Here is a 24,869-nt window from a genome sequence, read left to right as displayed (position 1 = left end):
TGACTTACTCTGCCGCTGCTGAAGAGCTACCATTCGCTTCTGTTTGAAAACGAGTTTGTTTTTGTGAAATGTGCTGGCAGGCGTAACACACACTTATGGGCTGTGCTAGAGCAGGCAATTCTGGCACTTATCAGCACTGACAGAAAACAAAGAATAATCGCCTGGAAGGAAAGTCAGACACGCAGTCGCACTGACATCCCCTGATTGAAATCCGCAAAAGGCTTCTAATTATTTGTGAAGGCAAACAAGGGACATCTTGAATCTAAAATCACTTTTGTCACATGTCAGCACTTATTGTCCCAGACTGCGAGGGAATCCAGCAAGACAGACTTATGCGGCCAGCACATGGCAGCAATAATTACCAACACATACCCTCAGTTACTAACACCTATAATCATACTGCATGCTCATTCAGAGAGACATTTCTGTGGGTTTTCCCATCCTGGTATTTTGTCTGCCAACATTTAAATTGCATTTTCTGTAATTGTATCATGTTAGCCATGCCTGGGTCCAAATGGCCATATGGCTCAGGGTCTTAGTTTAGTTTTGAACACTCCTTTCTTGTGAAACCCACCTTTCCATATTATAGGGCAACTATCGATAAACATGATTTCTAAACTGGGATGGGAAAGGCTTTTTAAGAGTTCCTGCTTATCTCTTCCTTTCTTTTTAACTCCCTTTCATTCTTGAAAGCCATGTTCACGCTGTAATAGTTCCATTATTTGACCAGGACCATCACATCCTGGCAGCAGCATGTTGTTTCCGCCAACTTGTTCCTGGTTGGACAGCTTAGGTTTGTAGGTTGACATGTGGCGAAGCTTAGTCAAGCCCGCCTCTGTTACTTGTGCAGTTCCCCACTTGCCTTGTGACCTGGTAGTGTAAGTCAGCCATCTTTGATCGGAGACATGAGTGTAGTGCTTTGCTCAGAAATGGCCATGGGAGTGGAAGGAACTCCTGCTTGCCCATCCAATAGGGCTACATGCATTAGAGTTTCTTATGAGGTCCGCTATTGCTAGAACGTCTCGTGGTAGATAACTTGGAGCAGAGCTGCTACAGCCACCTAAACTCAGGCTGCCTCCCACACAGTAAATACAGAGTGGCGCACGCACTTTGATATTTACCTGATCTGGATGCTGGATCAGGTCTCCTGTTCCACCACCGAGAGGCAATGTAATACCGATATCATCCTCCAGGTCCCAATCATGACATGAAACATGATATGACACATGAGCTGGACCCGAAAGAGGATGTTAGCATTACATTGCTGCTCGGTGTTGAAAAATAATATAATAATAATAATCCAAACATTTGTATAGCGCTTTTCTCCTGTCGGACTCAAAGCGCTCAAGAGCTGCAGCCACTGGGACGCGCTTAAGAGGCCACCCTGCAGTGTTAGGGAGTCTTGCCTTGAACTCCTTACTGAATAGGTACAGATCCTAGCCAGGATTTGAACCCTGGTATCCCATGTCAAAGGCGGTACCCTTAACCAGTACTCTATCCAGCCAAAGAAAAAGAAAAACGTATTCAGTAACTGGAACAGGTAAATATTAAAGAGATCCCTCCGCCACTATATTAGGATGGGGAAGGCACACTAGCAGGCTGGGGAGACATACAAGTATGTGACGCTAAAATGCATGTACGGAAAAAAATGAAAATTGGCAGGGAAAGGGGAGCAATGCTCTGAAATGTTGCTTCAATTGCTGTATGTGCATCTTCTAAATAAAGAAATCATTACTGATGGTGCCAGTCCCACTTCTCATTACCTGAGATCTGGGCCATTTTCTTCTAAGTGACATTTTCTAAATTGTCAATAAAATGCCTTTAAAGCCATCAGCAAGCAAGAAAATATTAAAAATAATTTTGACAGTATTTTCTCGCCTACTTTTTGGAACTTTTTCAGTTGCAAAGTGTTGAAAAGTAATTTTAAATAGAACATGAAAAATGATCTAGGAGAAAATTCAAGAGAAAAAGTTATGGTAATTGGGCCCTGGTGTGCTACCAGGCCGACCAAGGCACATCACAACCAAGAAGATTTGAGTTGTGCTCTACTTCAATACTCTATGTTATTTGTCCAGGTAGACAGATTTCCTGCCAGAACACCTTCTTTGTAGTGCAGCTACTGTATATGTATCACTATGTGCAAAAAACAGGATCACCAAGGATAGGATTCTTTCAGAATCACATGAGTACCTTTCAGCAAAGCATTGATCCTTCACTCATGTCAATAAACACAAATGTCCTTTGAAGAATTGTTTTTGCGATTTATCTGCCAGGAAATTTCCAAGTAGATTAATCACAGCATTATTCCAACTCCACAGAATAATACTGAAACGTCATCAACTGGTAATATGACTGTTTACTTAACTTCAAGACACGAATCAGTGATAACAGTTGGCCTGGAACAGGCATAGTATAATATATACAGATATACACAACAATAAAGTCCATGAGCATTACTGAGGAATTAATATAAAGCAGAGTAGCACTGACACACTTGTAACCAATGTGTAAGCTGGTGATGAAAAGCCTCTTTTGGATTGCTGTACAATTCTTGTACAAAAGTTTAAAGGTAAACAGGGACATATAACAATTCTCTCCAGAGGTAACTCAAAGTGGCACATACAAAACTGGTTGTTAACATGGAAGACATTATCTGAAAACCATCATAGCAAATCAGCTTCTGGTTCCAGAAGGATAACAAAGTCAGCATTGAGATTGCTACACAATTCATCCTCAAAGAGTTAGATAAGGTGACAACTATCTAATATATCTAGCATTGCTTACTATTTAGAATTCTGAATGTGTCAGCATCATAACTCTCATACTTGTGCTTAAGTCTACATTGGAACACCCACAGATGATGATGCTGGTCCCAATACATGGGGGGTGTACTGCAGAAACAGAAACTACAAAGTGATTGAGCACTAGGGGCCATATGCAATTCACTTTTTCACCTGAGTTGTCTCCTAGGAGATAATTTTTCTTATTTTCTTTTAAGTACATTTTTAGCATTTTACGATTGAAAAAACTACCCAAAAGTTGATCAAAAGGTACTGTCAAAATTATTGTTAGTATTTTCTTGCTTGCTGGTGGTTTAAAAGGCATTTTATAACAAGGTATACAAATATCACCTAAGAGAAAACTTTGGAGAAAAAGTGAATTGCATATGGGACTAGTTGTCCTATCTAAAATAGGAAGGACACATATTTTTCTCTGGGGCCACTAAGAGATGTAAAAAAAAAAAAAATAAGGAAATGGGCCACAGTGCATTCAAAACAACATAAGAGCTTTAGATCGATCTGTCTTTTATTGAGTATGGATGTGGAAAAACAAAAAGTCTATAATTGTCGGTGGGAAAAGTTAAATAATACTATGTACGCCATCAATAATATCACTGCAAAGGAGCAATGTCAACCATATGCTTGCACTATTTCATGCTACCATGTAGGTTTTTTCACATCCCAATCTTTCCAAAATGATATTGGAGCCCATAAGAACAAAGACTCCTCTACCCCGTTGGTTTAATAAACATGTGCCTTTTAGGTAACAACAAAATAGGCATACTCTGCCATCTACAAGGCTGCTTCACATTAACTTGAACATTCCAACCAATATAGAGTAACTGCCACCAGCAGTTCACAAAACACTTTCTACTAGCTACTCTAAACCATCGTTTCAACCAGTGCTGTGCTGGTCCACAGAAGAATGTTAGATGGATCAAGGGATTGTTCTATTATTTAGTGTAAATTTATCCAAACAGTTGAAAGCTAAAAAAAATTGCAAACCACAGCAATGAGTTTGTTACCTGTTGAAGTTAATTGGGTACAGAATGACTTCCCTTGGCGACTGGCCTTCCCATCGAATAATGTAAGGCTGGTATAACATGACCACTGGCTGGTACTGCTGAAATGGGGCACCCTTATTCACCCCCGCCAGCCGCAGTGGGTGAGAAGGATAAGCTGCTCTGGCCACCAATATAGTGAGGTTCTCTGGGCGCCTGGCCTGGATATACAGCTGTAGAAAGAGAATGAGACAAAAATAACATGAAGGGTAATATCCAAGTAATCCCAAACTTGTGCTTTACAAGAACATCTCCCTTTAAATGTTTCCCCTTAAAGAGAATCTGTATTGTTAAAATCGCACAAAAGTAAACATACCAGTGTGTTAGGGGACATCTCCTATTACCTTCTGTCACAATTTCGCCGCTCCCCGCCGCATTAAAAGTAGTCAAAAACAGTTTTAAAAAGTTTGTTTATAAACAAACAAAATGGCCACCAAAACAGGAAGTAGATTGATGTACAATATGTCCACACATAGAAAATACATCCATACACAAGCAGGCTGTATACAGCTTTCCTTTTGAATCTCAAAAGATCATTTGTGTGTTTACCTTCTGTCCCCTTCTTCTCTCATGCACTGAACATTACAGGCTTCCTGCAGACAGCTCTGCCTGTGCCTGTGTTTGTAATTCCTCAGTATGTGTCAGCCAGCTACTTTCACAGCCTAACAGAGGAGGATTTTTATCCAGCTCTCTTCTATCACTGATAAGATAGCAGAGACGCTGCTGGCTTATGTAAATAAAACACACACTGGAGTGTGCATAGAGGAACAGACCAGCACGGAAGAGTTGGCAGCCTTCCAGACACAGGCTGACAAGTCTGACAGGGGAAAGATACATTGATTTATTACAGAGACCGTGATAGTACAAAGTGCTGCAGTGAGCCAGAACACATTAGAATAGGTTTAGGAACTTGTAGGATGGTAGAAAAAACGTTGTAATTTTTGTTACAGAGTCACTTTAAGAAAAGTTCAATGTCTGTGCAGAGCTATGGAGCTAATGCCAACCTAAACACTGAAGCGCAATCGTAACAAAAATAATTTGATTATTCTTAGCAGCTTTGGAGGATGAAGTGGGATCAAGTGCAAGAAGAAGAATGTGTTTACACCAGCATTTGTATTTTTCTTTGCAAACTTTATGTTCTGTGCTGTAAAAAGCAGGTTACAAAAACATGCCCCATCACTGACAGGAACACTGCTGGCTTTGCTTACTGAGGGCTAATAATTATTGTTAGTGATTAGTGTATCATAAATATCCAATTTGTTTTATATAGCGGTAGCTCTCCTCGAAGAGCTGCAGGAAGCAATGTTTAGTCAGTACGGGAGTAATAACGAGGGCTACCGTTTGCATCAACCAGAACCTGACATCTATATACACATCAAGCACAATAAGCAGGGGTCACACTTGCATCCATGGAACACGGCAGCGTTTTTACGCAAATGAATCTGCAGTGTCTGCTGCCTTTTGGGTGACATCCAGCTCACAGCTGTTGACTGTCAGCAACAGGGAATCAAACGTACAATAAAAAGCAGCAGTGCCAATATGAGCCTAATCCAGGGATCATAGCAGGGGCGTAGCAATAGGGGTTGCAGAGGTTGCTACCGAATCGGGGCCCCGATGGGCCCTCCTTCAACCACAGTATTGGCTCTCTATTGGTCCTGTGCTCATAATAATCACTTCTATAGATACTGTGTATAGTGGTAATTATTAACAAGCTGTTCCCCATCCCGTTCTTGCACCTCAGGCACTGTAGCTGCCATTGGCAGGTTTTGGTGCGCCGTATCAATTGCTATGTATAGATTGCTTGGGGGGGCCCCATTGTAAAACTTGCATTGGGGCCCACAGCTCCTTAGCTACGCCACTGGATCATACATCAAGAGTGACAGAAACTGATCACCAAAAGCAGTAACTAAAATTGCATCTATCTATGTGGAAACCATGTCTTTATCCAACTGACAAGTATAAAGGAGGTTTGGAAGAAAAAGTAAAAAAAGCAACCTATTAATTCCATGCGCAGTTCTGTAGATTGTAGGGCCTGCACAAGAGTAGATACCTGTGAAAAGTATGGTAATGACTGCACTTCCATCACTGCACTTTTCTCAGCACTTATCATGGTATTTATAAAATCACCAAAAATGGAAGCCCCGTAATAAAGGAAGCCATTGGGAAGCATGTTGGCGATAGCAATTCATGATAACCCTGTGGTAGCTTACATCGGTATTGCAGTCTCCAGGGTGAAAATACTAATACAGTGCTGTTCAGCCCACCATAACCCTTATTGCTGCTTTATAATTAAAGAACGGGTTCCTGTTTATTTAAAGAACAGTGATAAGTCATTATGAAAATGAATCACTAAGATAAAACTAATTGTCAATGTGTTCCTGCCACTTTATAAGAAGCTAAAATTGTGATAATGCTGCGAGTAATTTCACTTCATTGCCATTGCCTAATGAATCATAGTTATATACTTTTTCTCAAATAGACGTTTGGTCATCTAATGAATCGTAAATTGAAGTGGATTTAAGTATTTATGATCATAATGACTATAGATATTACGATTGAAACACTGACCTGCAATGTTGGTTTTTGGCTGGTCGGTTGCATTGTTGGTCATAATATCAATCTGAATTATGATCAGAATTACAATCGAAAGCAAAATTCTATAGCGTATGGCCAGCTGGGAGTCCTGAGCTCCCTCCAGTTCTCCACAATACCATTCCACCCCTGAAGGACTGCCTGTTTATCACCCTACATTTACAGCTCTGATTGGAATCAAAACAGATGCACTGCTCTGACTCAAAGGCTACAGAGCAAGAAATTGGAGTCCAACAGGAGAAGAATGTATGGAAAGCAATAATGGTCTATTTCAGTAACTGGAGATACAAGACAGAAGCACGGTTTTGCTGCAAAACTCAGACGTATGCAGGGAATGATGAGAATGTGCTATAAAGAAAGATAGTATTACACCAGCTTCATTACTCTGCTGTTATGCTTTTCCCAGGAAAGGTGTTTGGTTAGAAAGGAGCTCACAGCTAGAAGTCACTGGCAGGAGCTGCTTTGCCTTGTCTGTGAACTTGTGGAAGGGGTTGCCAGACAGATGATAGCTGCTTTGGGTGCAGCTCAGACAATATTCCCAAATCACACTGAGGGGAAAGGTAGAGCACAGATCTGGAGGGCTGAGGTATGGGAACAACACATAATCTACACCCCACAGAGGAATGTAACCTGTTGTTGTTGTCGTCAGAGTAACATAACTAAGCTGATTTACAATATACAGCAAAGAAAGACACGTATGTGTGTAATGTTCCGTGACAGAGCCGCCTGAATTCCTCCCTGGCTCTCACCTGTATTGTGCCGCGTTACCCAGAAGTCAGATTCCAAGTACATTAAATCTTTTTATTGCTACCTGGCTGGGGAGCTGTATCTAACGCTTTCACTTGGGTTAATTATAGCTGTCATTGTTCACCCCTCTGGCTCTGAGGCCAACCACAGCTCAAGGCAGAGCCCTAATCCTGCTCACGTGGATGGGAGAAGTATATAGAGGAATCAGGGCAGAGTCTAGTACAGGGCTGATGGGTGCTGCCACACATGACACCCTTATATTATTCAGCTCCTTATTACCACATTTCTACACAATAATCCAATTAAATATCATAATAAGTACTTAATTGGCTGCTACCTTAAAAAACAAGTAAATATATATAGTTTCAGGATTAGTTTACGCATTAGCTGCACATGTACCTTCCTTGGCAAATGCTGTAATGTAACATTTCAAGGCTGGGCAGCAGAATAAGCAGCTTTGCTTTCCATGTATACATTATGCCAAGAAAAGAGAAGCCTGCATGTTGTTTGTTGTCATGCAATAATGAGAAGCACAATGGCAGTGGTTTACTAATAGTTACATAGTTACTTGGATTGAAAAAAGACATACGTCCATCTAGTTCAACCAGTATAAAGTACAACACCAGCCTGCTCCCTCACATATCCCTGTTGATCCAGAGGAAGGCAAAAAACCCTTACAAGGCATGGTCCAATTAGCCCCAAAAGGGAAAAAATTCCTTCCCGACTCCAGATGGCAATCAGATAAAATCCCTGGATCAACATCATTGGGCATTCCTAGTAATTGTAACCATGGATGTCTTTCAACACAAGGAAAGCATCTAAGCCCCCTTTAAAGAGAGTCTGAAGCGAGAATAAATCTCGCTTCAGACCTCATAAATAGCAGGGGCACGTGTGCCCCTGCTAAAACGCCGCTATAGCGCGGCTTAACGGGGGTCCCTTCACCCCTAAATCCCCCTCGGTGCAGCGGGGGAGCGCTTCCTGGTTGGGGCAGGGCTAACCGCCGCAGCCCTGCCCCACGCGCGTCTGTCAGCGCGTATCTCCGCCTCTCCCCCGCCCCTCTCAGTCTTCCTTCACTGAGAGGGGCGGGGGAGAGGCGGCGATGCGCCGCTGACAGACGCGACTGGAGGCAGGGCTGCAGCCGTTAGCCCTGCCTCCAGGAAGCAATAAATCTGCGACCTTTCTACGACACTCTTTTGCGGGGGGTGGGTTGGGGGTGAAGGGACCCCCGTTTAGCCGCGGGATAGCGGCGTTTTAGCAGGGGCACACGTGCCCCTGCTATTTATGAGCTCTGAAGCGAGATTTATTCTCGCTTCAGAGTCTCTTTAAATGCAGGTATAGAATTTGCCATAACTACTTCCTGTGGCAATGCATTCCACATCTTAAACACTCTTACTGTAAAGAACCCTTTCCTAAATAAATGGCTAAAACGTTTTTCCTCCATGTGCAGATCATGTCCTCTAATCCTTTGAGAAGGCCTAGGGACAAAAAGCTCATTCGTCAAGCTGTTATATTGCTTTCTGACGTATTTATACATGTTAATTAGATCCCCTCTAAGGCATCTTTTCTCTAGACTAAATAAAACCAGTTTATCTAACCTTTCTTGGTAATTGAGACCTTCCATCCCACGTATCAATTTTGTTGCTCGTCTCTGCACCTGCTCTAAAACTGCAATATCTTTTTTGTAATGTGGTGCCCAGAACTGAATTCCATATTCCAGATGTGGCCTTACTAGAGAGTTAAACAGGGGCAATATTATGCTAGTATCTCCAGTTTTTATTTCCCTTTTAATGCATCCCAAAATTGTGTTAGCTTTAGCTGCAGCGGCTTGGCATTGAGTACGATTATTTAACTTGTTGTCGATGAGTACTCCTAAGTCCTTCTCCAAGTTTGATGTCCCCAACTGTATTCCATTTATTTTGTATGGTGCTAGACCATTGGTACGACCAAAATGCATGACTTTACATTTTTCAACATTGAATTTCATCTGCCATGTATGTGCCCATATAGCCATCCTATCCAGATCCTGTTGCAATATGACACTATCTTCCTGAGAGTTGATGATTCTGCACAATTTTGTATCATCTTCAAAAATAGCAACATTGCTTACTACTGCATCTACTAGGTCATTAATAAATAAATTGAAGAGCACTGGACCCAGTACAGACACCTGTGGGACCCCACTGCTTACAGTCACCCATTTTGAGTATGATCCATTGACCACAACTCTTTGTTTTCTGTCCATTAGCCAGTTCCCTATCCATGCACACAGACTCTTCCCCAGTCCTTGCATCCTCAACTTTTGCACCAGACTTTTGTGTGGAACAGTGTCGAAGGCCTTTGCAAAGTCCAAATATATCACATCTACAGCGTTCCCAATATGGCAACCGCGGCATGAAGCATTAACCCTCAACCGGGGCAAAAATCTCAGCTGCAGATATACGGTTTAAAGAGGACTTGTTGTGAAAATAATATACTGAATAACATTTCTAATTGTTTACAATACTCATTTAAAAATTATTTAATCAGTGTTTGCCCAATGTAAAATCTACCCTCACCCTGATTTACATTCTGAAATGTATCACTGGTGGTGACATCTTTAGTTCCGCCTGGTGATCTGTACAGAATGTTCGTTACTAAGATTTCTATGCACAGAGGGAGATATTGCTTGCTTGGCAGTTGGAAAAAGTCGTTATTTCCCACAATGCAACGAGATTCACAGAGAGCAAACTGTCAGAGCTTTGGTCATTACATCACACTGTGGGAGGGGTTTCACCACAATATCAGCCACACAGATTCCCTTATGATTTATTTCAGAAAAGGTAAAGTTTTCTCATGGGAAAGGGGACATCAGCTACTAATTTGAATGAAGTACAATCCTTGTTTAAAGTTCCTCTTTAACCTCCTTAGCGGTAATCCTGAGTCAGGCTCGGGCCGGAAATCTGAAGCTCAGAGCGGTAACCCCAAGCAGGATCCAGGGGAGGTGAGTAATATGCACGGCTGCCGCAGATCTATCTAGCGGTATGATTTTTAGTGTCTTGCGAAAAAACTGCACCCACTTTAAGAACCTAAAATCTGTAAATAATCATAACGCCGGGGAGGTTATTATGGGCTGTGAACATCACTCACGGATCTCACCAAGTAAGGGATTCCCGGCCTTCGCTAGACAGTGTTATGCTCCTTGCGATGCCTGCAGGTATCCCCACTAGGGATGGTCAATGAGATGCAAATAATTCCAAATTAATGCAGGATTATGCAAAATTTGTCTGCACATTTATATAGCTTGAAAACTCACCATTCAGATCCCATTGAGGTGAAATTTGATTGGTTCATTTTCAGGTTGCATACATTTGCATAATCCTGTACGAACTCAGAATTATTTTCATTTCATTGACCATCCCCGGTCACCAACTAATGGCTGATGCAATTTTTTTTTTTTTTTTTTAAATTGACATTAGTAGGCCTTGTAAGAAAAAAAAAGTTTGTGAAGCTTCTCTGCAAATCCAAATAAGTATTCATTAATAATCAAATATTTCATTTACTCCTATTAATACAAAAACAGTTAATTGCCCCCCTCCCCTTTCCCTTCCCCTTCCAAAACATTAACTCCATCAACCATACAAACTGGATACCTAACTCAGCTCCTGAACAACAAGTAACCCCATAGACTTGGTGGAACTTTGTGAGTATGTGTGGGCAGAAAATAGTCCCTTCTCCTCCCAGTTTTGTGTGCCTCAAAAATCAGTAGGGACAATAGTATAAGGAGTCCTATGTTGCTATATGGTTACCTGTATGCGACCAGTAGTGGTAACTTTTGCCAGCAAATACCACCCAATTAAAACAATCCAGCCTATGTTGTTGGATTATGTTCGACTCAGCTCTCCATTGTTTTCCAACCTTATTAAATTAACCCCTGTTGGACCTATTTACTAAGATTGTCCCAGGCTGCAGGACTGCACGGACCTTACTGGACTGGATTTCAGGAAAATGTTGACTGCTATTGCCCGGGCCGTAGCAAATCACACAGCCAGCATTGCTAAAAAGTAAATGGCATTGCAGCATTACAACTGCATGCAACATTTTATAATACATCACCCAAGAGCACCAGCATTTATTACATCATTTCTCAATGCAGGTGCATATCTGTCATTTCACAAACATCTCAGCTGTCCTGGCCATGATGTACTATGGCCTCAAGAACCTCAGCAAACCAGGGCCCCGTTTCTGATGGATCATATTGTGAAGCTGCCGAAGAGTTACCCGCACAGCACCCTCATCCTTTATCTCTCTCTCCATGTATATACTGTATATAATATCACTGAGTGCTGCAGGGCAGCTTGCACTGCACAAGGGCTGGGCTGTGAAGAAAGAGTACTGGGTGTTCTTGCTCCCACGTTTAGTAATCCAATAAACAGTATCACCTAGAACAGCATTTTTCTCCCTCTCTAATAAGTACATTCCACGATGAGTTGTACACAGATCCCCTCCGGCAATAAAAAACATTCACACTTTTCCATGTTATACGATACATAAAAACCCGTACAGACAAAACAACATAAGAGGTAACAGATTGGATTTACACTGTGAGGTTTCATTGACTTGTTCATAACTTCACATTGCTCATAATGGTGATGCAAAACTGAGGGCTGGTGCACACCAGAGCGGTTCTGAAGCGTTTTTTAAAATGCTTGCAGGTGGAAAACACTTGGCTAATGAAAGTGAATGGGATGGTGCACACCAGAGAGGTTCGTTTTTTCCACAAACGCAAACTCGGGGGCTGCAGCATTTTTTAGATTTCTGAGGCGTTTCTGCCTCAATGTTAAAGTATAGGAAAGTGGAAAACAGCTCTGAAAAACGCTAGATCAGAGTGGTTTCCAGGCGTTTTTGTTACAGTAGCTGTTCAGTAACAGCTTTACTGTAACAATATTTGCAATCTGCTACACAAAAACATTCCAAAAAACGCCAGGCATGTTTAGAAAACGTCTCTAAACATGCCTAGAATCGCTCTGAAATCTGCTTCTTAAACCTCTAGCGGTTTGAGGATCTGCTAGAGGTTTTTGGTGTGCACTGGGCCTGAAAGATTCTACGTGCTGGGCCTGGCTGACTGCAGAACTCCTAAGAGGAAACTTATTGGCAAACAATGTGATTAGTAAGCAAAGTTTGCGACCCACACCTGAGTTACATCAGACCAGAGTGAGAGAGAGCTGGTAAAAACCTAGTGAACTAATTAGGTCATGTGATTGCAGTTACAGGAATGCGCAACCACAGCCGACGATGGGCGCTGAAGCTAACATCCAAGACGAAATAACCGGATCTATCACAACAACGCCAACTGCTGTCACCATTCTTTAAAAAAACAATTTGAATGAAATAGAGGCAGATTTTTTTTTAAATGACACTTGCCAGAAAAAAAATGTATGTTTATGGCCCGTGCGAACCAGCCGTTAGGCAAACTTAAAAATCACATTAAAAACGAAAGGATCCTAACTAGACATGAAATAACCCTAGATAAGGACAGCAAGCACCAAAGCTAACTGCTTATTGAGTGACTCCTCTACAGCTGGGGCAGCCATACTGTTTTTTTTCCCTAGAACTTGGACTAACTAATCCACCTGGATGCTGTGTTAAAGATAATATTATGGGATGCATAGCGCTCCATCTAACAGACTATCTGGCATATTTTTCCAAGTGGCACAATTGGAATTTCCAGTACACTATGTAGTATAAATATTAACTACCTAAAGACCCTCTAACGCCAATTGGCGTCACGTCCTGGGGCTGGCTTTTGCAGGAGATCACGTGCGCATCTTCGCTTGGTAGGTGGAGCTCCGCTCTCGGCGTCTGTTAGCCGGCGAAGCCGCCGTCTATTTAGGCTGTAAAGCGATGCGATCTAAGGCAGAGCTGTGCTGGGGACACAGGAGCGATCAGCAGTGATAGGCTAAAGCCTATCACAGCCGATCACTGTGATAAAGTGACAGGGGGATGGAGGGAAGGAGGGTAGCAAAAATAAAAAAAATAGCAAAATGTTTTAAAAACTTTTTAATAAATATTTATAAAAAATAAACAAACACACCTGGGGGTGATCTGATCCCACCAACAGAGAGCTCTGATGGTGGGGAGAAAAGAGGGGGGGGGGGGGGATCACTTGTGTGCTGAGTTGTGCAGCCCTGCAGCGAGGCCTTAAAGCTGCACTGGCCAATTTAGCAAAACATGGCCTGGTCTTTAGGGGGGTTTAACACTGCGGTCCTCAAGTGGCTAATATAAGTACAGTAGAGTCTCGGTTATCCGGCACTGACGGGGATCGGCTGATGCCAGATAAGTGTGCTTTCTGGTTGCTTGAGATTCAATATTAACCACTTACTCCACAGCTCAGTATATCTACGTCACCTGTGGCACCCTCCAAGGCACCATGATGTAGATATACTGATGCAGCTTTCAGCCCTGCTGTGCACGATCGGGTGCACTTAAGAGCTCACCCCCAGCACTATCAGCTGCAATACTAATTGGTGAAAGGGAACATGCTCCGTTGTAGCCAATTAGCCACCCCCCGTGGATGAATGATCACCGCTGTAGCAAACAGCGGTGATCCTTCATCTCTCCCCTCGGTGCACAGATCAGTTGAATAAATTGAGCAGCAAGCAGCTCCTCACCTTACCTCGTTCCAGCAATGAGCCTGCAGCCCGAGCCTCCGATCCCCGCTCTGAACTCAGCCGCGTAATGCCGAATATTCGGGTCCCGGCTTGCTGGTTGCTTGCTGCTCAATTTTTTTAGCCGATCTGTGCACGGAGGGGGCTGCCTGGTGGGGGGCTGTTATCTGGCCACTGGGGGCTGTTATCTTGGGCTTAAAAAACTAGCAGGCATCAGGGTAAGGGGTGGGGGGAGTGGATCTGATGATGGGGGAACATTGGTTAACCTGGGGGGGGGGGTAGACTAATACTAGGGCACATCTGGCTATAATAGGGGGGGGCACTAATCCTGGGGGCACATCTCATTATAATGGGGGAACATTTTATCCTGGGGAACATCTGACTGTAATGAAGGGTGCCAATCCTGGGGGTGCTACTGTCTATCTATCTATACTGGGGGAAGCCACATGCAAGGGGCACATTTGACTATACTGGGGGACTGATATTGGGGACACACCTGGCTATACTGGAGGGGGATGCTACTTGGGGCACATATGACTATACTAGGGGGACATAAAACTGGTGGCATGGTTTTTTTTTTATCACAGTGGCGCTTTTTATTTTTAAATTGGAATTGGTAAAGACTGAGAAATAATGCATTTTTTATTTTTTTCCCTCTTTTTCCCATGAAAATGCCTAGAAAACAAAAATAATTGTTGGATTAAATACCCCCTATTGAAAGCCTAGTTTGTCTTGAAAAAAAATGATATATAGATCATTTAGATGTAGTTAGTAGGGATAAAGTTATTGCTGATTAAACAGGGACATAGCTAAAGCGTCAAAACAGCTTTGGTCCATAAGGGGAAAACAAGGTCTGGATGCAAAGTGGTTAAAAATAGGCCCAGCTAATACAGTACTGTACCCCACACTATATACATGGATGAACTCTGTATTAAATGTTAAAATACAGTAACTGAAAGTTTACTAACCTTGGAGGAGCCATGGAACCCAGTCTTTAAAGGGAACCGTAAAAAAAAAAAGAGTTTAACTTACCTGGGGCTTCTTCCGGCCCCCTGCAGACGTCCTGTGCCCGTACCAGGACAAACTGATCCTCTGGTCCCCCGCAGCGAGCCAGTTTCGTTTCCAGCGACGGGCCACTGCTCGATCAAGCTCCTGTGACCGTCCTGCGCAGTACCAGAAATCTTGTGCTGCGCATACGGAGGATGACGGCGGGAGCGTGATCGAGGACATGCACAGCCAGAGTTGCGCAGGCAGTGGCCCGCCGACTGCCCAGTCCCTGAAAACGAAACTTGCCTGCTGCCGGGGATTGGAGGATCCAGCCCGGGCACAGGACAGGGGATTGGAGGATCCAGCCCGGGCACAGGACGTTTTCCCCTCATTTAAGGTTCCCTTTAAGCACAGCAGGGACCACAAGCAGCCTAAGAGGTTTTGGCATTCACCACTGTGAGTACTGCCGGGAATTTGTGCTGGTTGGTTGAGACTGCTGGTTAGTTGAGTTCCGGATATCCAGGACTTCCACTTTAAAGGGGAGAGGAGACCACAAATATCTAATGCTGCGGTATGCGGAACCAGGAAATAGTGGCAAAGATGAAAAAGGACTCCCTTAACTGCACATTATATTATTTGTATTTTAAACTCTGTTCTGCAATTTTACAAGACCGCTGTATGTGCTGCCAAGATCCTGTTCTGGATCTTTTTTTCTGTAGAATGGGCCAGTCCTCCTATGCCAGTGGAAAAGCACTGTCATGGGCCAGGGCAACAATGCTTCCTGCTCACATTGATGTCATTAAATAAGTGCTTATTTCAGGGTGAATTCCAAAGTTTTCTGGCTGAAAACCTGTGATGTTCAGGTATGAACACTTGCTAAAAATATAAAAAGTAAACCAATCAATCATGTGATATCTATGTTTAGTCAATGGGGCATGGCAGTTACTATTTCAGACATAAACAGCAAATGCATTGACATGTCATCCTGACAAAAGGTAATATGACCCTCATAGCTTAAAGTATAACTCCAACAATTTTTAACTTCAAGTACACACACATGAAGTGAAAGGGATGTGGTGGCTGAGATATTTATTTCCTTTTAAATAATACCAGTTGCCTGGCAGTCCTGCTGCTCTTTCTGGCATCAGTATTGCCTGAATCACACCCCACAAACAAGCATGTAGTTAATCCAGTCAGACTTCAGTCAGAGCCCCTGATCTGCATGCTTGTTCAGGGTCTATGGCTAAAAGTATTAGAGGCAGAGGATCAGCAGGACAGCCAGGCAAAATATTGTTTAAAACGAAATAAAAGTTTAGGCAGAGTAGGAAGAGATTAGAATTTTTGGTAGGCTTTCTGTTATTGGGATGTCAAGTCAGTAAACTTTTTTTGCAGTAATATAGAAAATTTATTTTTTTAGACAGCAGTACAAACATTTGCATATTGCTCCCACCTGTGCCCCCCCCCCCCCTCTTTCCCACAATTCACTGGGCAAAGAAGGGGCATGTGCAATCTATATTTAAGGCATAGTCCATAACTGCCATATTGTAATTGATTTTTGTTAGTCTTAGTATGGTCAAACCTAATGTCTAATCTATTAAAAATAGCATGTAGTTTATGGCTGAAGCAGATCAGAAGTACTCTGCTTCTGATCTGCTCTTTACATGACTCAGGAAAAGACATGTCAAGTCAAACTCCTATGAAGGTTTTCATGTCTTCACCTGGGGGTGAAAATAAAACCAACCAGGTACTTCTCCTCCCAGTGGACCCACAGGCACCTTTCTGCAGATTCAAGAAATGTGAAAATCTAGGAAGCTCTCTCTTTCGATAAGGCTATGCACTAGGTAAGTTCAGGGGCAGGTCTGGTTAGCCTGCTTTCATAGTCCAATGTAGGGTGCTATATCTTTCTATTGTGACACAGAATCCACCTCCAGATAGAAAGGCCACAACAGGGAAGGCCCTAGAACTGTCACGCCACCAGGTGAAGACAAATACAGTACAAACAATAGTGCCATGGCGCAACAATGCAGGTAATATACAACATGGGGCTTGATTCACAAAAGGGTGCTAACATAGTTAGCACGCCTAAAAGCTTTGGACATGCAAACTAGGGTGCGAAGTAGTTTGCACGTCCAAAGCTGTTACTGATCGCGCGTTAAATTTGTGCGACCGAAACGTCGCACCTTCCGCGTGCAAAATAGCTTATCAGGCTGTTTTGCACGCAGACAGTGCGACGTTTCACGTGCACCGTGCAATGTTTTGCGCGCACCGTGCAGCGCTTAAACTTTGCGCGCGCAAACACTTGCGTGTATAATAGCGCGTGAAGTGCCCGTTTTCGCGTCCTAAGTGCCTTTTCACTGGCGTGCTTACACTTAGCACCCATTAGTGAATCAAGGCCATAGTCTATCTCTGTGTTATGTTACAGAGTTACTCTTACCACCTACAATCAAGTGGGAGCGTGGAAAGTCCTGTCTGCGGAGCAGAGACAAATATTTTGGTACAAAGAGTTAGGGTCCTCCAAAAATGGTCCCAAACAAAAAGTTCAAGTCAGCTTAGAGTGGGACCTCATCAGTATAAAGCAGATTATTTTATGTAGCAACAGACAAAGAGAACTCAGGGGTTCAAGTATTGGGGGGGGGGGGGGTGCCAGCTGGCCGTAGAATGATCTCACCTGTATGGTGTGCTGGGAGACCCGTATGGGAGCGCCAGCAAACAAGCTTACGTCAAACTTGCCAGGGACAGGGCTCAAGGCAAGCTTGTTTGCTGGAACTCCCGTATGGGTCTCCAAGAAAACCATACAGGTGAGATCATTCTATGGCCAGATGGCACCCTCACAATACTTGAACCCTGAGTGTGCTCTTTGTTCTCTTTGTCTATTGCTACATAGAATAACCTGCGTTATACGGATGAGGTCTCACTCCAAGCATACTTGAACTTTGTTTGGGACCATAGTTAGAGGACCCCAACTCTTTGTACCAAAATGTTTGTCTCTGCTCTGCAGACAGGACTTTGCATGCTCCCACTGCATTGTAGGTGAACCCTGAGTGCGCTCTGTCCTCTTTGTCTGTAATTACCTTATAACCACCTTGATGTGGATTAAAGAGCAGCACCTATCCACACTCAACATACCAAAGCCTCCATTCAGCACGCTCCTCCTGTAGGTATACAGGAGTCTCCCAACCCCCCACATTCTATGTAGTAGTGAGAAATAGAGAATATTTCTGAAAGCAGGTGTTCTGCCCATAGCTCACATAGCACCTGCAAAGGAAAAAAGGAACATCATCCTGTAACAGTTAACTGCTTCAAGAGAATGGAAGCATGCACTCTGTGACTCTCTGTTACACATAAGCAATTCTGTTATTTCCAGCATACTGGACATCCTTGCTATACATCAGTATCAAAAGGTGTACTTTTAGATCTTGAAAATTCTTCCAGAGTAGAAAATGTGCTTAAAATAACGAACTTTTAAACCTGAACACATTCAGTATTGGCTGTATTTTAGCTCAAGTGTCTGTATTTTGCTGGACAAGCAAAGGGTTTTCAGGAAGTTCATTTATCTACAGAAAGTGTCATGATGTACTTTTTCTACACGTGGATGCCAAATGGAAGCTTTGCAGTTCAGACATAACCCAGTTCCCGTGATATGGAAAATGGCTGCTCATGATCCTAGGTCGATATCTGCCCTGTTCTATGGCTACAATTAATAAAACTGACTAAAACAAAGAAAAAGATAGAAGAAAAAATAAGTATACATAGTTAGCGATAGACAAATAAACTTTTCTCCTGTGTTTTCTCACAGGAAATGTTTTCGTACATTTTCAAAAAGCAAAAAAATCACTCAAACTTGAGTTTGATTTTACTTTTCTCACCTGCTTTTTAAAACATTTTTTTATACTTGCTAGGTGCTAAAAATGTGTTTCCTTTAGTTTGTAAGCTCACAAGTGCAGGGCTCTTTCACCCTTTTGTATCTCGGTATTTTGTATACATTTAATTCATCATGTTACATTTGTTGCAGTAAATACTACCCAGTATGTCTGCCAATTTTGTATTTTGTAGCAGCGTCTCTATTTGGTTTATTATTATGTACCCCACGTTTGTTTGTAAAATGCCATGAAATATGTAGGCGTTTTATAAATCAATAATAATAATAAAAGATGAGAAAGCTTCTCTTGCAAGAATCAGGATGAGGTAAAGAAAAGTCGTGCAGGGTATATAAGAATAACTGCACCTTTTCATCCATGGGAGTATACTGTGCAAAGCAATTACTGGTACTTACAACAGTTATGTAACGCGCATTGTGCAAATAGGGTAACTCGGGTTACCTAGGTAACTACGCTACTTGCATAACGTGTGTTCCACTAGCAACGCATGCGTTTCCTAGGTAATGCTAGTTGTGCTATGCACGCTTTGTAACTGCCGTAACTACCAGTAGAATTGCTGTGGCAATTTACTGCAGTTGTGTGACTGTACCTCATTATTTATAACATAAACAGCAGTACACTATGAGACTCTCTGGTTTTATGGAAATCTGATTATAAAGCCTTGTGCGTTCATGGCATTAGACTGGCAGAGAAACTGTCTGGAATGCAGATGAAACCAATGAGCCAAGATTGAATGATTGGTGTGGGAATGAGCATAGAACTCCAATAACGTGGTGCATGACGGGATGTTTCACGTTATGGAAATAGCAATAGTGTAAAAATAAGATACCAGAAAAAGAAAAGAACATTTTCTTGGCTCTAAAGATTTGACAAGTGACTGGCCAATCTGAGTCCTTATTGCTGTCATTAGACAGGCAACGCCTTTCTAATCAGCTCATTTCATCTGAAATCCCTGTAAGCAGAAGCAATACTGAACTCAGGCGAGAAGATGTAAAAAGTTATTTTATATGTATGCAGCACATTTCCTCTGAGCACATTTAAGGGTGCTTTAGTAAAATGGGCGTCTATAGACCGCAATGTCAACTGTGGCTATAATGGACCACAGGGGGTACTTTGGATAGCGGTGGTGCCAAATAAATATTGTTTATAGGCAGGGCAGATATTGGCAGAGGTTTTCTAGGTGGTGAATGCAGCGCTATCGGCGGACATTGTGGGGTAGGAGAGGGGGTCATAGGTCAGTTAGGGTTAGGCACCAACAGGGCTGTGGAGTCAGTACAAACATCATCCAACTCCTCAGTTTAACCAGCAACTCCAGGTACCCAAAATTGCTCTGAATTCTCGACTCTGACACCACGGCCCTTGCAGGGCTATGGAGTGGGTACAAAACTATCAGATTTCAACTCTGATTCCTCCGTTTCTGAATCCACTGACCCTGACTACAGGTACTCAAAAACTGCTTTGACTCCACAGCCATGGCCACCCATAGACAGAGGGTTCAAGTGAGAATACGCCTGGGTTTAGCGCTATTAAAATAACAGTAAAATTGACCAATATTCTACTACCGTATAACCATTGACCAATAGTAGAATATTGGTCATTTTACCAACATTCTACTAGTGGCTATCCACAGCGTCCAAATTGCGGCGGCACTTTTTTTTACGTGTACGCTTGAATACCCGATCTCTGGACATCATTGATTTTCCAGCTTTCTCTGAAATATCTGAAGTAGAAGTTTGTATTAGTCGTACTTCATGAATAAATTCCATATAGATCATCTTGAAATAAGTGCTGAGATAAGTGTACCTTGCATATAAATCAGCTAAGGTACGCTACAGGAAAATGTCCATCGTCAGCATGGAACTCATTACCACTAAGTGCCTCAGCTGTCACACATTGCACAACCCACATTCTGAGGGGACATCCACCAGCTGATTAATTTCCTGTGGCAAAAATATCCCCCAGAGACACCGGAGACATTGGAGGGACAGTGAGGACTAAAAGCTTCTTTCTAAGAACAAGATGCTGTGTCTTAAAGCTCTTCTGTCTAAACAGTTTGTCATTGATCATAAGTATTCTTGAATTATGGAATGGAGAGCCACCATGGTAATAAGTCAGGGTAACATCCTTCTACTTAGTGACAAGGCAAAGTGGCTGTTTCTTGTCAAGTAAGGTCAATCGCAGTACTATTTAATGCACTAAAATGCATGTCAGAATATATATTTCCTAATATACCCCATGCTATTATTGGATGCCAGGCTTTTTCAGAGCATGCAGAGTCGTTTTAGGCCAACTCATCATAACCGTGCTAGATAAGCCATTCCTGAATAATACTAATCAGAGTCAGGCACCAGTGATGACAAGATAGTCAGCACATTAAGAGTCAACGTCTCTGCAGGAGTCAGAGGTAAGTGGCGGGGGCGTAACTAGAGAGGAGCAGTACCTGCGATCACAGGGAGGTCCAGAGCTGTGGGAGGCCCCAACTACTAACCTTTCCTTCCTCAGATACAGGGGACTATATTTCAGAGCAGGTATTTTTGTGGCTACACTTGTTTTTTGGGTAAAGATTATGAGGACCACACTTGTGTTATGACCATTGTGAGATGAACTACAAGGCTGTGAAGGGCACTAAAGGAGAGGCAAGGTAAGGGGTGTGAACATTGGGGTGGGGGGTCTTATCAATGTGTTCCTGGGGGGGGGGGGCACAAATTGTAGTCACGCCACTGTAAGTGGCCATATCACTGCTCAGTAATCATTCAGAAACTATGCAGATCTCCATAAGAAAAAATAAGTATCTGCCATATTTACCCAGTATAAAGTAGGAAACGTTTAGTGGGGAACAAATAACCCTTTCTTAAGGTGACCATACGCTTGTTAGATTAGCAGCAGATAAATCATCAGATAGATTTCTGATCTATCTGATGTGTTTAGGAACATTTTTTACTAGGAACAGCTTTCCAATAGATTTCAGTTTGAAATCTATTGAAAATCGATCTGATGGCATTTTTTTGCCATAAGATTTCCATTAGGACCAATGCAAAATGATAAGCAATCTCAACAGATCGACCTAGATTTTCCAGTCTGCCAGATTGATTGAAATCGATCGAAATCGGCCGCAAATCGGTCGATTGGTTAATCGATTTGCAATTGACCAATCGATCGATCGATTTTGATCGATCGACCAAAAATCGGCTGAGTGTATGGGCCCCTTAAGTTAGCGCTCTACATTTCAGGGATGTCAGCATACACTGCAGGTTACAGGAATAGGAATCCCAGTGACAATTAGGCATTTGTTGGTATCTATATAGGCGAAGTTAGAAATCTTGTCGCTAGGCAAGAGCCTGGGTTTCTGTTGGGTGTTCAGGAGCCTGGCTGACATCTCCCCTGAACCCCTCCATCGCCCACAAGAAAGCAACATTACAAGCCGGGGGGGGAGGGGGGGGGGGAGTAAAGACGATACCTTTCCTAGGGACCAGTTTTGACTTAATCCATTTCTGGAATGAAGAGGAGACTGCTGGGTGCAGTATGTTGGTGGACTGTGAATTCTGTTTTATAAATCTTAAGTTACCTCTATTCTCTTAGCTCCAGGCTCAGCTGAAATAAAGCTCATATGCATTTTGTACCCATCATTTGATACCTGAATATAATCACACTGCAAGGCAATTCACTTCTGAAAGAAGAGAAAGAACATAAAAAACTATACAAACGATGGCGTGTGATACTGAGAGTCAGGCGTGCTGAAAAGCCCTGATTTACTGCTTACACCTGAGGAAACGTCTTTCCAGTAACTGCACAAAATTAATGTATGTTTCTCTCAAATGCATATAATAAATCAACTTAGTAGAGTATTTGCTTCGGCTGTTTTTTTTTTGTTTTTTTAACAAAACTAACTTCTCATTCCCACTAGTCTTGGTCCCTGTTCTAAACATGCAGGTGAGCTCCCACTTACCACAATCAGGACCCAGGAGGAGCATGGCTGAGGTGCCACTCAAGTTTTCTCCCATAGGTGTCATGGACCCATAAAATAGGTGGTTCATTCAATGGGGGCAGAGCATACATGGTGCAGCTAACTGTGATCTTCACCCGAAAGTTGTCCCAACATTTTCAAGCAAGGACTGGCTGCCATTGTGTATTTCAAAATTAAAGTTATCCCGAACTCTTGCACAGGACAGAAGGAAAACATAGAGAAATGCACCCTGTATGTATTTAGAGAGTTTAGCCTATTTTCCTCTCATATGTGACCAATCACAAGTGTAATGTGATCTCTCAGCTGTGTCAGCTCAGGATTATCTGCTGCCTCAGCAGAGCTGCTGATTTGTAAGCACAGGATGTTAACCCTATGTCTGCTTCCATGATATCAGGAAGTAGACGCACAGATTTATTGCAGGATTTTACTCAGCTGTATCAAAGAAATGTTTTCTTTAATGGTTATTATGCTGTTGCATATCTATTAAATTAGAGAAGAAGCTCTGAGTTCAGGTCCGCTTTAATGCATTTAGAAGCTCTACTAAACATATGGTACTTATGTGCGAAGACTAAACAAATGGAATAGTAGATGGGAGGTCTGTTAAAGAAGAGCCTGGATATGGGCACATAACATTTACATGATTCTACCGGATGCTCCCACTTTAATTGCATTCATGGTACTATGAGAAGCCAAAAACATCACACATGTCAAAGCCCAACACAGCCTATAATGATGTGTACACCTTTCAAGCTCCTCATGTGCAAGTAAGGTTGACATCTGGGTGTGTAGCACCTACCTGTGCATATCTGCCAGTGCATATCACTCCATTCCACCGCGGCACAGTAAGACAGCCTGTATGACGGAGGAGGTAATTATCTGCTCGTCCAACAAATGTATCCGGGTAGCCTGTTAGTGAGCCATCCAAGTCATGGAAGATCGAGACTTTGTCACCATCATAGTCATTGGATCCAAACCACTGCCCAGAGCGACCAAAAAATACCTTCAGCTCCACCTAGCGGCCGAATGAGAGAAATATCAACAGCTATGTCAATCAAATCATAAGCTATGTCATTAAAAGCTCTCAATTATTCAATACAGATGAGTTTGGCTTTAATAAGCAATAAACCATCTTCTCCTTGTGCCGTGGTTAATATGTGGATTAAGAAAAATATTTATCATCTGTCAAGATCACAGACGGTAAAAACAGCCCCATCTGCAGCACATAAATAGGGCAACAGTTCAAACCAACATCCACTTTACAGATGTGGCAGGATCTCCACAATGGAAAAGCAAAATATTTGGCCAGATAAAAATTGTGGTTCGGTCCTGGCTTGTGCGATGGATCTCTTTCGGCTTGTGTGTGGAATAATTCTAAAAGCCACATCACAGGCCTGCAATGGATTACTTAATAAGGAGCATTTAGAGCTCTCATCATACATCACACAGACACTTGTAAACAATGGAGCTGCCAGCATAACTGAAAATATATTAGTACATCTGGGTCTACTGCTGTGCTGTCTGGTACAAACCAGCATATTCCTGCACAGCCCTGCACACTCCAGATGAGAAGGCAAGCCTCCCTACAGCAAAGATAACATCAATGGCATTTTACAACATGGACAGGGATCAGCAAGGATATGAACTCAACTGCTGAGATATTTCAAGAGATGCTCACATCTGGAATGCCATCTTAACCTTTAGTTGCTGTATTTTAAGAACGGATAATGATTTTCTTTTTAGGATCTAATGCATGGAAGTGATTACAGTTAGTTTGGCTTAAAACAGAAATCTGTGCATCAAGTAAATATAAAAGACTCTTGGACAGCATGGATTATTTAGCTTCAAAATTCCTTCTAGACTGTAACTGACAAGCAGATACCATTCCTAGAGCAACATTGTATGATTTAAAATAAAGATATTGCTATAGTTTTTGATCTTTACGATCTTGTTCACAATAAATGCAATTCAGAATAGTGCTCAGGAGGATTCTGTACTGCTTCTTCTCTGCTGGTGCCCAGGCCCCTTACTCAATATGAACATGTTGTTCACACCACACTCATGATTTCATATGAATGTGCATTCTTACCTTGAATGGGCCTGTGTCCATCAACAACTCTGAGTTCTGTGCTCCACACCTTGCACCACTGAAAGTGTGTGTGGGGGGGGGGGGAGGGGTGGAGGGGAGAAGGCCCCTAGCAAAGCTAAGTTATGATGGA

General features: G+C 42.5%; 2 protein-coding genes across 2 annotated transcripts in view; both read right to left on the bottom strand.

Moving 5' to 3' along the window:
- Positions 1-24,869, bottom strand: part of LOC137563138 (inactive cell surface hyaluronidase CEMIP2-like) — a 167,249-nt gene that overhangs the window by 30,396 nt on the left and 111,984 nt on the right. Inside the window, exons 18-19 of the mRNA XM_068275232.1 lie at positions 23,450-23,665; positions 3,806-4,014 (exon numbers count right to left, since the gene is read on the bottom strand). Of these exons, the coding sequence (XP_068131333.1) occupies positions 3,806-4,014; positions 23,450-23,665 (425 nt within the window). The remainder of the gene's footprint in view (positions 1-3,805; positions 4,015-23,449; positions 23,666-24,869) is intronic.
- The window catches only part of CEMIP (cell migration inducing hyaluronidase 1), a 230,134-nt gene that overhangs the window by 159,793 nt on the left and 45,472 nt on the right, over positions 1-24,869 (bottom strand). The window lies entirely within an intron of this gene.

The sequence above is a fragment of the Hyperolius riggenbachi genome, chromosome 3 (genome assembly GCF_040937935.1).
Source record: "Hyperolius riggenbachi isolate aHypRig1 chromosome 3, aHypRig1.pri, whole genome shotgun sequence".
NCBI lineage: Eukaryota > Metazoa > Chordata > Amphibia > Anura > Hyperoliidae > Hyperolius > Hyperolius riggenbachi.
Note: the sequence above shows the minus strand (reverse complement) of the source record. Positions and strands in the feature narration are given on the sequence as shown.